Here is a 12,500-nt window from a genome sequence, read left to right as displayed (position 1 = left end):
GAAAACACAGTGGCCAGCAAGGCACGATGGGAAGGTTGGTTGGACTACTAACGAATATACAACGGCTTTCCTGCATTCTGATTGGCTGTATTTTATATGGCATGGTATAAAAAGATGTATAAGCCAACGGATAATGTACCGTACTTACGTGATTACGACGGAAGCCACAGCAAGCTTAAGTTAAACTCCGCTTCTTAAACAGATCTCAGGAAAAATACAACACAAATAGCGGTGATTAACATAGTGCATGACGCAAAGCATTTTTATAAACTTGACTTTTCGTTTGCTACAGCAAACATTTATCTGGCTTCTCCGTGTTCTCAATTAAGCTTCGATGACCGGTGAACTTACTAGGCCCAGGTTTTATAGAAGATAAATTTATTTGAGAGATATGGGGATGAATAATCAATCAATAAGGGGACAATTGCTTTACATTTTACGGACAATAAAATGGGCAGTTCCCTTTCCACATGTAAACTATACCATAACGTTTGCCTTTCACCAGTTAAATCCCAAGCCCTACCTTGTTGGACCTCCTGAACATCATTCTTGCCGCCATTTTGATTGACGTTCAAAAGCTATGCTTACCAAAGGTTATGTGTCGGTAGGTGAAACAACACTTGACCGTGAGTACGAGTTTTTTGGAGTTTTTTGGCGCCCGCCCACCCACCCCGAAAGAGAGCTTGCTCGCAGGCTATGGTGACCCCCAATGGACCTTTGTCACCCGGCGTCCATGCTGGTCAAACACAATAGAGTTCGTACCCGAAGCCTCTAGTTGATTCACACTTGGGAGCGAGTTCAGGGGATGCTGAACAAAAGTTTTCAATCCCTCGGGACTTAAGATTGTCGCCACGGACGATTTTTATCCAAAAGTAACTTTTTTAGAATTCAAGGACACGGGACCCTGGCCACTCCAAGGCAGGAAGTCCGCAAATCATGGGCTTCCGGCTCGTCTACGCTCGCTCAGAAATTTGAAACAACAGTGGTTGTCAACGGTTACAAAAGTGGATCTTTCACTACGACTGCACATAAATTGGAAGTGGCCAGAGTCCGTGTTCTCGCATTCTCGTCACCAGAGCCTCGGATAGACCCAAGGCTCTGGGAAACTCTATGCAGGAGAACATGCGCCGTAGGGTTCTCATAGCCAAGAATTGGCTATTTGAACCTTACGGCGCCAGCTCACCCCTCGTGCTAGAATGAATGCACCACTTGGAGACTTCCGCTGTTCTTCACGAAAACCAATGAGGAGACACTTTTTTTCAGGGTTCCCTTGAGCTCTTCTCTCCCTCAGTCAAGAGAAGAGCTCTGGGGTTGAGATTGGTGTTCTTGGTGCTGACCGAAACAAAAGCGGACTTTAGAAACGAGATTGGGCAAGGGGCTATCCATTCTCGTCACCAGAGCCTCGGATCTTATATCTGCGCATGACCTGAGAACATGCGCCGAGGCCCGGGTTATGGAGCGTTTTCACTCACGTGACCAGCAACCATTTTGGGTTACTGAAACAAAAGAATGTATTTGCAATAAAAATAGAGTTCATTTCCCGGAGGATTAGTTTGGTTCATCATCATGGCCGCCATTTCTTTGTTTTCGAACACCAACATGGCCGCCGTAACATCATGACGCTCTGTAGCCAAAAATTGGCTACTTGAACCTTATAACGCCTGCTCACTCCTCGGGCTAACATGAATGCACCAATCAGAGACGTCTCTCATTGTTCTTTACAAAAACCAACGAGAAGACAGTTTGTTTCAGGGTCTTCTCTCCCTCAATCATGCGCAAAAGAGAAGAGAGAGAGCTCTGGGGTCGAGATTGGGGGCTATCTTCCAAGAACTCACTTATCTGAAAAAAGGTAAGAGTCGTCTGCGTGATTCAATACTTTTATTAACCTCTAAATATCGCTTTGTCAACAGACAAATCATAAATACTGGTAGCCATTTTTGCACATGCCTTTCTTTAACAGTGTGCCAAATGAGTATTCAAGGTTTTAATATTTAACCCCTTTGTGGAACAGTGTAAAAGTTAAATTTTTAAATAGAACCTTCTCTAATTAACAATTAATCACCCAGAGGTGAATATCGGTGAATAAAAACCGAGACGAAGTCGAGGTTTTTAAATTCCCCGATATACACCGAGCCTCAGGTAAATAATAATGTTTTAGTATAATTACATAGGTGATCATTTGAAACAATTAATTTCTTAGTTGGTCACCTCGACAAAACAGCCGGTTTGAAAAAATTCGCTTGGGTGTTTATTGCGTAATAATCACCTCATGTGCAACGAATCAGCGCAGACAATTTCAATAATCACCTACGTGATTACATCAAAATCAAAATAACCCCACTTAAAAAAAAAACCTTTGAACATGTTCCCACTGGATCAGTGTACAACGATTCCATCTTTGAGTTTCTTAACAGTTCAGAAACAGAATAATCGATTACACGGAACAGCAGTAAATTTAAATTTTACCTAGACTTGAACTGAATAAAAAAACACCACAAGAGTCAAGACTTCTGCTAAGAAGCGGAACTGGAAATCAACGATTAACAATTGATTTGCTTTTAATCAGCAACATCAATGTAATACAATATTCGCACATGTCCTCTCTGGACCATTGCACAAACATCCACGAGGAAACAAACAAAGATAAATTAAAAGCTCCCCAAGTCTGCTTCTGTTATTCTTTGACATGCTACCACAGATTTTCTTTATTCTGCAAACAGTAGCTGTGATCTTTCCTTGTTTCTTTATTTACCAGAACCTATTGCGACTATGCAAGCAGAACAGCCTCTACTTAACTCTCCTAACCATTTTAAGTGGAAGTTCACCTCTGTATGATTGGCTGAAACTGATCACGTGTCGTGATACAGTTTACTGGTTAAGATTAAATTGCACCAAACGCCACATTTATGTCCCTTGGATCAAAATCTGCTCAGCTTTTAAATCGATGCCAAAAAGAGTATTAATTGGAATAAGTAGTTGACTTTCTTCGACAAAACACTCGATAAAATGCCGCCTGTTTGTTTCCTACACTAGTGACACAAAACTTTGAAAACAAGAATGCAAAGCAGTTTGTAAGGACGAATGTAGAAGAGACCCATATCTTCTTTCACTATCTCGGTTGGGCGTCAAGCAACCGCCAGTTTTTCTATTTTTAAAATTTGTGCCGGTGATAACAGCGAAATGTGATTTCTTACGATAGACAGATTTGAAAGATCTTTCTTAACCATGAAAAACATTTGAAGTTTGATGCACCTATCTTTTTGTTGAAAGCACATCTACAACTGGTTCTTTATAATTCAATTATGAAATTATAGTTTTTTTAAAAATCTTATACAAATTGTTTTCACACACCCTCTCTAGGATGGTCGAAAAGTAAAACTGAAAAAAAAAAAAGCCGTTGAAGTAGTTAGAATACTATCTTCATTTAAATCATATGTACATAGTCTCTCTGGAATAGTGTACAAAATATATTACTTCCTTTAGGATGCTATCCTAATTAAATAAATCATATGTACATAGTCTCTCTGGAATAGTGTACAAAATAAATTACTTCCTTTAGGATGCTATCCTTATTATTTTAATCATATGTACATAGTCTCTCTGGAAAAGTGTACAAAATATATTACTTCATTAAATTATTTGTTTTAGAATTAAGATTTCGTTTGTTATTTTTAAATCTTATTTGTACATAAACTCCCTGGGTTAGTGTACAAAAGCTAAAAAGGCGAACACAACATAAGCTGATGATTCGATTATCAATGCAATTATAAACGTTTGACTGTCCATAAACTCTTTGGCTTAGTGCACAAAAATACTTGAAAAAAAAAGTTAACAATATTGTAACTATTGAAAAACAACCTATCGCTAAATTTACTGAATCTAAGTCAGTTGATCCCTTTTCTTTGTTGCAAATTGTTTGTGTGAAGAGTAAAATTTGATGTTCCACTTTAATGTGGACATGGAGCAAAACCCCCATATGGAAATGTGTTTATAATATGATGAGAACTGATGATGACAATGAAAAAAAGATAAACGATACTGAAAGACAGCTCTTGAAGCAAAATTCCGATCCCACAATTAAGATATTCTTTGAGAATACTGAAATGTTGTGCATTGCATGTCCACTCTGGAACAGTGTACAATAATACAAACAGCATGGATACCATGCATCAAATTATTCTTTATGGATTAATTTAACAGAATTTAACTTCATTAAGAATTTGTTTGATTATAGGTTATTGTTAACAATCAAGGCCTTTTGGCAGTGGCTAGGAAGGAGTGACAATTCCTTACATCAATAGAAGAAAAGGAAAATTCTCCAAATGGTGATAACAGCTATTTACTGAAGTGGAGGTGGCTAAGTGGAGGATATATACCGAGCCACAGAGCAACCAATACTGAGATGAATAGTTGCTATCCACCGTTTTGAGGTATAATTATGTTAACTTATGCATTGCTAACGCTAAGTAACGTCAAACAAACCGTTAATAAATGATTGTTTAGTTACCGGTAAGCTAATTAAAGAAAAGTTGTTCACTCAATATGATTACTGTAAAATAACATTCTACAATTAACTACAGTATCAAAAGCACAACATAATTTCATTTACCTATGCATGTCTACTCTGAAACAGTGCTACTGAGACAGTGTCTACTCTGAGACAGTCCAAACTAAAATATTCTTCCAAACTAAAACATTCTTCCCTCAATAACAAATTTACATATTCTACAATTAACAACAGTATCAACAGCACAACACAATTTGTGGTGGCACCGGCTGAAAATAGAAAATTTGTTTATGATTTACGGAGTGAAGGCGAACAGAAATGATGTGTCTAGAGCCTGTATTCCCACCTAAATAGTATTATATTCATGTGTTGCCCTTTGCTAATAGGTAATTTACCTTATTTAACTTAGATATAGAATACAAATTAACTTTCTTACATCACAAACATTAATTCGAGTCATGCTAAATTATCAGGAGATCTATGCAGGCATTTACCAAGGCTCACACAGGGCTTGCTGCTGTAACCACCCATACAGATCTCCCAGAGGCTGAATTACATGTAAATGGAAAAGTGACCTATTCATTTATAGAATTGACCTGGCTAAACACTAACTTTGACAATCTTTCAACTGGCTTCGAAATGAAAGTACGCAAACATACCAGGAAAAAAGTGAAAAGGAGAGAGAAAAATGAGTGGGATCCATGTTTATAAAGCTACAAAATTAATTTTATTACTTTGATGTCTTGTTACTCTTGGTGGCTTTGCTCCCTCAGTGTAAACAAAACATTCCAGCTCAAGACATTGTGGATGTAGCTGCTTTACAATAACTGTTCTTTTACTTCTGTGCTTGAATATCTACATCTAATGAAAAAGGAATAAATAGACAATAAATCCACTAAAGTCTTCAAACATCTCTATGGCTGCCTCACTTGATTGTAGCCAGCATATTCTGTAATTACACTGGAAAAATGCAATTGAGTGGCTTTTGTTTTTGACAAAAGTTCTTTAACACCATAAAGATTATATTCATGCCAATAAAGTTCATAGCCATTTTATAGAATTAGGGTTTGGAGACTGATAGTTGTCACAGATGCATCCTCACTTTCAGACATCTGCCCAGCTCAACCATGTTCAAATACCTTTCTTCCAACATCATCTATTGGTGATGAGTTTAACCTTAAAATGTACTATTTAAATGGCAGCTACATTGTATCAACTTACTGTTTTCTCCGGCGAAGGTAAAATAACAAAAGTAACATAAAACAGACTACCACACCAACACCCACGATAACCAGGACTATATTCCTTGTACTGTAGAGTCTTGTATTGGAATCATCCAAGTCCACCTGTGCAGCTACATTTATTACAGCTGCAGTAGCATTGGCAATATGTCTTGCAGAGGCAGTGGTTTCTGACACTTTTGGTGTGGTTATCGGAAATGTGGTACTATGAACTGGTGCACCTGAAATTAGCATCACAGATTAAGTAAAAAGGACCACACTATAATCATGATGGATCAATAATACAATTACAGTAACTCCCAGGTGGAAATATTATTAAGATCTTGAAAGATGGGTGTTAACTAAAGATAAGATCTTAGTAAGACCTTGTTTAAATTTTATTTTTAAAAGATGAGCGAGCCAAATTGTTTCTTGTTTATAATACTTTGGTTCAGGAGTGTGTGGAATGTCTGAAAAACAAAATCACGAAAGAGAAAAAAAAAAAGGAACATCCTACTAAAACAGCTTTAAGATGAACAGTTTTTTTCCCTATGTTCAAAAATAGACTCCATTAATTTTGATAATTGGTGACCAATGCAGTCTACACTTCAAATTTACACAATTTCACCTACTATTTTACAAGCACATTTCCATACTATCACCCAAGTTGGAAGTATTGGAAATTTCTGGGAGTCAAGCTTGGGATTAGTCTATGGTTATTAAAATACTCTAGAAATTGCTCAAACAGATCTTGGACAGGCCACAGACAACAAAACAGGAAATATGAAGCCATGCTTTACATTATTTTATGAAGAAAGCTTTTATTTCACCATAATATGAAGATTGAAAATCAAGAAATTTTGTGAATATATTACCTCAATTTGTGTGCTAAATCACAATGATACATGTAAAGCCTTTAAATAAAGTAAACACCCACATATAAGACCCTAGATTTTTCTAAGTTAGGCTTAATAAAACTGGTATTTGCGGTAGTTTTAGGCGATCTAGGTTCTTATTTCCACAAAAGATTATGTCCTCTACAATGGATATGGTATGACTGAATTCCTCTGATGAGGATGCTGATACCTTTATATTTCAAAATCATGAAAAATATGTTTTGAACTAGATCTGTGAAATTAAAGTGCAATTTGTTCCAGTTGCCTGAAATTTCAAGGTCATTTCCTAAAATAGGAACCAGTTTAATTTTTTAGGCTATCCTGGTTCTTATGTACGGGGGGTCTAAAATGAAATTTTTAGCCAAACAGGTTCTTAAATTTCAGGTTCTTACGTGCAGGTGTCTACTGTAGTTAAGCTTCCTGAAAATGTTGAATACATAATGAAATAAGAGATTAAATATTTCACACTACAAGACAGCAACGAAACTAGAGAGAGACTATTTTCACCTTTCAAAAAAGGTTTAAAAAACAGTGAGTCCCCCATGAATCTTGTTCAACTTCCCCTTTTCAATCAATTCAAATCAGCCATCTTCAATAACAGGTGAGAAACTGAGAACAAATGAACCACCTTATGCTCTGGTCAGCAGTCACCAGAAGAGGAAATTGGGCAGTTCGTGCGATGATTTAATCTTGTACATGTACATTTGTATCAAAGCAACTTTTGGTTGTTTTAGGAGAGGAAAGTGCTGATCCAAAACAAGAAAATGTTGGTAACGATTCCTTTACAAGAGGTAAAGACTGTAAGCTGTAACTATGAGAATATACACTCAGTTTATTTTGAGTCTGGACATAGTTAGTAGAGGATCTATGATCTGGACTGTCTCTAAAATTTACGATTTAGCATTCAAGTGTTTTCACACATTCAAGTTGACAAATCTTTTTTCTTGCATGTTTTAATCACCCAGTAGATAAATTACTAAACTTTCAGCTTGATAATAAAAATGTTTTCAAAGTAAATTACGATCGGAGAATGCTTCCATAGCGTGCAAGATTAAGAGCTCTCTCATACTGTCCTTTTTGATTAAAATGCTGCCCATAACTATGGTGCTCGACATGTAAATCATGCTTTTCTTTTATAAATTTGTACTTCAGCTTCCAGAATTCAACTAAATTCTGCAAGCAAGAAATACTTTTTCTTACTTTCCCAGACATGTATCCAGCTTTTCAAATTTGGGGTCTTCTGGCCCCCGTTCTTCAAAAAATTGGGGCTCCATTGCAAAGTTTTGGAGGTCCAGCTTACTTCGCCGCTGGATTCTCTGTCATTTTGCTCACGATAAACAACCAATGCTTGAGATTCGCCTGGAAAGCATGCAACAAACTGAACTTTGACTGAAATGTTAAATTATCATTGGCACATCGAAAGTGTTGCCGATTGTCTTGCGTAAAAAACAGCTCAGGTAATGTCACGTAACATGTGGGAATTAAACAAACCTTCCTCAAGCTGGACATATAAATTGTTGACAAAATGAAACCATTCGACTACAAAATCCGAAAATAACAGCTTACATGTACTTTGAATATCCTAAACCAGAATCTTTAATATCAATTATTGTAAGTGTACAATACAATACAATAACTTTATTTAAAAAGAAGAACTGAGTATCAATTAACTCAAGAATGAATTAAAAGTCGGAAGCCAATTGAGTTAAAATAATATTCTTTTATTCAACACAAGGAAAAGTTTCAGTTTAATCCAAAACATCATTTCAATATACCATAATTATACTGTTTTTAGCTCAATGCTTAACTCACACAGTTTCAACTTACATGTAAAAACTGTTGCCTGCAACCAATCAAAGTTTCGATGGTGACAAAGCTCAGCTGCATAGTTCAGTTGACCAATTTGGTGAAGTGCAATATCAGAAGAAATGGGGACTGATAAGGCAATCACTGAATCAGAAAGAAGTGTTTACAAAATATAAAAGATGTAAATAAAACTAGTTTACCTAAATGGTAGAAATGCTGCCATTAGGGGAAGCTTAAGGGAAATGTTCAATTACCCTTGCGGTAATTTAACAGCAATTCACAAGTTTCCAGTTCAGTGACGTGTTTCATTTCAAAAATGCAGTATTTTGAATTTCTAATTTGTCACCTTGCGTAACGCCATGATACTCAGTGATACAAAGCTATTTTGGTTGGGAAAAAAAAGTCTATACCTATAAATCTCAGAAGCTGGGGCCTTTCAAGTAGATTAGGAGATTTGTTCATACACATGTATCTTATCTCATGAGTGAAAAGTAAGCGAATTCCAAAGTGAATTCCAGATGTTTTTGTTGATTACAGGCCGCCATATTGGTGGAATACATGGCGTCTATAACATAACTAAGAAACAATGTACCACACAGACCTGAGAATTGGAGAGGTGGTTAAAAACATTTTGCTTCCTACAATATTCCAAGTTCTTTTTGATTGAATGATCTTGAATTTACCCGTATTTTTCTGTTACGTGACACTGAAACTAACTATAGTTTGAGGATAAGAAAACAACAGGCTAAAATCTTCTGTGTAACAACATACTGCGCATCTTAATTCCTCCATTTGTGCATAACCACAATTCCTTACGCCTTTGACCACAATCCCTTGCATTTCCTAGAAAAATGTGTTTTTCTCCCGATTAGAGAGCTGCCTTGTTTTTTCGCTTCAGGTTCACTCACTGCAGCAGGAATAATCTTAGAAATAGCTAAGAGAGCATATAAATTGAACTTGGCCTGAAAATGCAGCTTGTTGTGGTTGGACATTTGTCCAATTTTATACTAAAATCCAAATAATTTTTATTTTAAAGAATCAATTGAAAGTAGAAAGTGGAACTTATCAACAAGAATTTAGATAAAATTCCACTTTGTTCTAAGATCACAGTACACTTTTCTTTCAAAAGAAGTGTCAATTACTGTAAGTGTGAACTTGAGAAAAGGGTCTGGACATAATTAGCTGTAATATTTCAAGTCAAGTTCAAGATTAGTTAAAACGATGCTTGTTAGGGGTCCTGAAGCACTTAGTGCATTCACTTTATTGCTTCCAAAATCTTTTTACAAAATTATTGTATCTGATCTTATGATATTGACAATATTGCATTTTTTTACAGTAAATCACTCCAATTAACTCAATCAAACATTAAGTTTTCTTACAAAAGTACATGTAGTCAATTTGTGGTTATGCTGGGTGTTAAAGACAGCCCTGTGATACATGTGTAGGTATGGAGAGCAATATTCCTCCAAATGGACACTTGCAAATGCTGCACATTTTCAATATTAAAAGTATTATGTAGTATTATTTTTTGGTACCATTTAGAGAAGTCAAAGGACACTTTAAATTAAGGTTATTGACAACAGCAAGACATACTTCTTTAATGCAAAGAAACTAGTAACAGATGGTTTCAGAGGTAGAAGACAAAGATAGAAAAAAAGTGCAGTGTCTTCATGTTTCCCTTTTGAAACTTGCTAATTATTGTAGGTCATAATTAAATCAGCGTATTCTTTGGCTAACACAAAAGAAAAGGGCCTTTACTAGCAGGGAGAAGTTTTTAGTCTGCATTTAGTGAATTTTGACCAAAAGTCTTACATGTATTACTCCGTGACACTTAAGCGAAATTACTGCCAGGGTTTCTGTAAATGATATAAAAGTCATTGTAATTTGTTGTTACAATATTATTTCATAAGTATGGTATGGATATATCTAATAAACTGTTGGTGGAATCTTCTTTATTGTGTTTCCTTTAAATTCAGCTCTCACAAGTCTCACGTTTTGTGATTAGTATCAATTCATAATCTTATCACAATTATTAACTAAGAGTTTTGCTGACTCTTGCAAAAGTTTGAGGTTGCTACTTTGCCTGGCTTCACAATGATCCAAGACAAGAATGATTTTAGATTCTTCCAATGTTAATGCCAGGGGTTCTTCAACATGGAACCAGAAAGATCCTGTTAGATCTTCTTAAAAAGAAGTTCCCGAGTAAAATTTTTTTCGGACATTTTCAAGGTCATGTCAGAAACTTCCAAGATTCTTTGCAAGCCCTTGCAATTTCCTTACTAAGGTTTCTCATCAGTTCTTACCAAGATCTTGAAAGAAAATCGTAAGTATCTCGTAAGAATCTTATTTAAGGAATATGATAAGGAATACAATAAGAAATTTAATAAGAATCTTAATAAGATTTCCACCTGGGACTCAGGTAGCCCTTACTTTGACCAATTTCAGGCAAAAGTCATCTCTCAAACTACCATCTTTATAATACGAAACTTAACTGTTTTCTTGCTCAGTCTTGAGGAGAGAAATAGCTGCAAACTTCTTTGACTTGAAACGTTTCCCTCTCACGATGTAGAGGGATTTATAGTACCACAGATTCATACAGGGTACATGTAATTGTACAAGTAATTTGGGGGTTTATGAGAAACACTTGACAGACCATTTGGCACCATGCATATACACTGTACCACAAAATTATTATGACACCAAGTGATAAAAATCAAAAGACATTACTACAAAATATAAAAAAATAAATGCAGAGCAGAAAAGAAGCTAAGGCCTTTAGAGTTAGTCACTACCATGTTAAATTATTGGACATGGCCATTATGGAGAGGACTAGAGAGAAAAAGAAAAACACAGAGTAAAACACTGAGCATTATTAATAGTTTATCAACTGACTGGTGTTTCATCTTTACCTGTAGTACGAGGTAAATCAGTGATGGCATTCTTTGTATTTGAAGTTGTCCCTCTGGTGGTTGGTTTGAAATCTTTAGACGTTGAAGGACTTGGTGAATGTGTTGTGCTCAGAACAGTAGAAGCTACAAAAAGAAGTAATATTTAAAGAGAGTTTGACTGAATTAGATTGACTTCATTCGTTATTACAAGCACTTGACCACGTGCAATTTTTCATGGCTGTAATTAATTCAATCAAAAAGCGTAAGTTTTGATGGACAAGTGGCATATCAACTTACAGTTTGAGCAGCCATACAGCTCCATTCTCATACATATTCTGTAATTGTAGTTCAGAGGATAGATTCTGATGTATCTGGCAAATATCGCTGGAGTGAAAGTGCGCGTCACTACTGATTTGCCATCATGATTTCCACGCATCACCTGCAAGGTGATAAAGAAAATATTAATTTTATGAAAGAGTTTAACAGCATAACAGTGCTCAAATTTGGACAATGGCTAGTTAACACAAAAACATACATTAAGAATACATTTTCTTTGGGACAGTACAGCAAGTACAGCAATGATGCAGCTCAACAAGGTAGAAGCGAAAGCATACTATGGCGTCTCTGGCTGCAGCTATGCGATCCAGGTGTGACCTTGGAGCACAGCTACAGCCAACTGGAATCAGCTGTGTGCTGGTTTTTGCTGAGGGGGAAAACCAGAAGACCTGGAGAAAAACCCTTGGAGCAGAGTAGAGAACCAACAAAGTTCTCAACCCACTTATGGCATCGGGTCCGGGAACCGAACCAGGGTCACATTGGTGGGAGGCGAGTGTTCTCACTCCTGCCCCATCCCTGCTCCCCTAAATGCCCTAATGTGGTCCAAAAAAAAAAAAAAAGAACCAATCAAATTAAATGTTGCAATGCCAATGGCATCTTTTTCACACTTTTTTTTTTTACTTTTTGCCTTTTACGCTGTATGTACTAATGTCTCAAATCCAACTTTTGATTTCCAACCGCTACAGACAAAATTAATGTTGCTGACAATGTTTTAAAGATTCCTGACTTAAATATAATATGTCTAACAGAGTCAGCGAAATTATTTATTTGACGTAATATGATGTCACAGGCGTTTTATGACATCATCTATCATCCCATCCTAATTCTCAAAATTTGAAGACTTTTT

The 12,500-nt window shown here is 36.2% G+C and overlaps 1 protein-coding gene across 3 annotated transcripts in view; it reads right to left on the bottom strand.

Annotated features, from left to right (window-relative positions):
• Positions 1 to 1,861: 1,861 nt before the first annotated feature.
• The window catches only part of LOC137969488 (retinoschisin-like), a 21,197-nt gene continuing 10,558 nt past the window's right edge, over positions 1,862 to 12,500 (bottom strand). For 2 of the 3 annotated variants that reach the window (XM_068815744.1, XM_068815746.1), the window contains exons 3-7: positions 11,615 to 11,756; positions 11,339 to 11,461; positions 8,451 to 8,573; positions 5,729 to 5,969; positions 1,862 to 5,368 (exon numbers count right to left, since the gene is read on the bottom strand). In XM_068815744.1, coding sequence (XP_068671845.1) covers positions 5,326 to 5,368; positions 5,729 to 5,969; positions 8,451 to 8,573; positions 11,339 to 11,461; positions 11,615 to 11,756 — 672 coding nt within the window. In that variant the 3' untranslated portion in view covers positions 1,862 to 5,325. The remainder of the gene's footprint in view (positions 5,369 to 5,728; positions 5,970 to 8,450; positions 8,574 to 11,338; positions 11,462 to 11,614; positions 11,757 to 12,500) is intronic. The other variant, XM_068815745.1, reaches the window with a different exon arrangement.

This window comes from Montipora foliosa, chromosome 9 (genome assembly GCF_036669935.1).
Source record: "Montipora foliosa isolate CH-2021 chromosome 9, ASM3666993v2, whole genome shotgun sequence".
Lineage (NCBI taxonomy): Eukaryota > Metazoa > Cnidaria > Anthozoa > Scleractinia > Acroporidae > Montipora > Montipora foliosa.
Note: the sequence above shows the minus strand (reverse complement) of the source record. Positions and strands in the feature narration are given on the sequence as shown.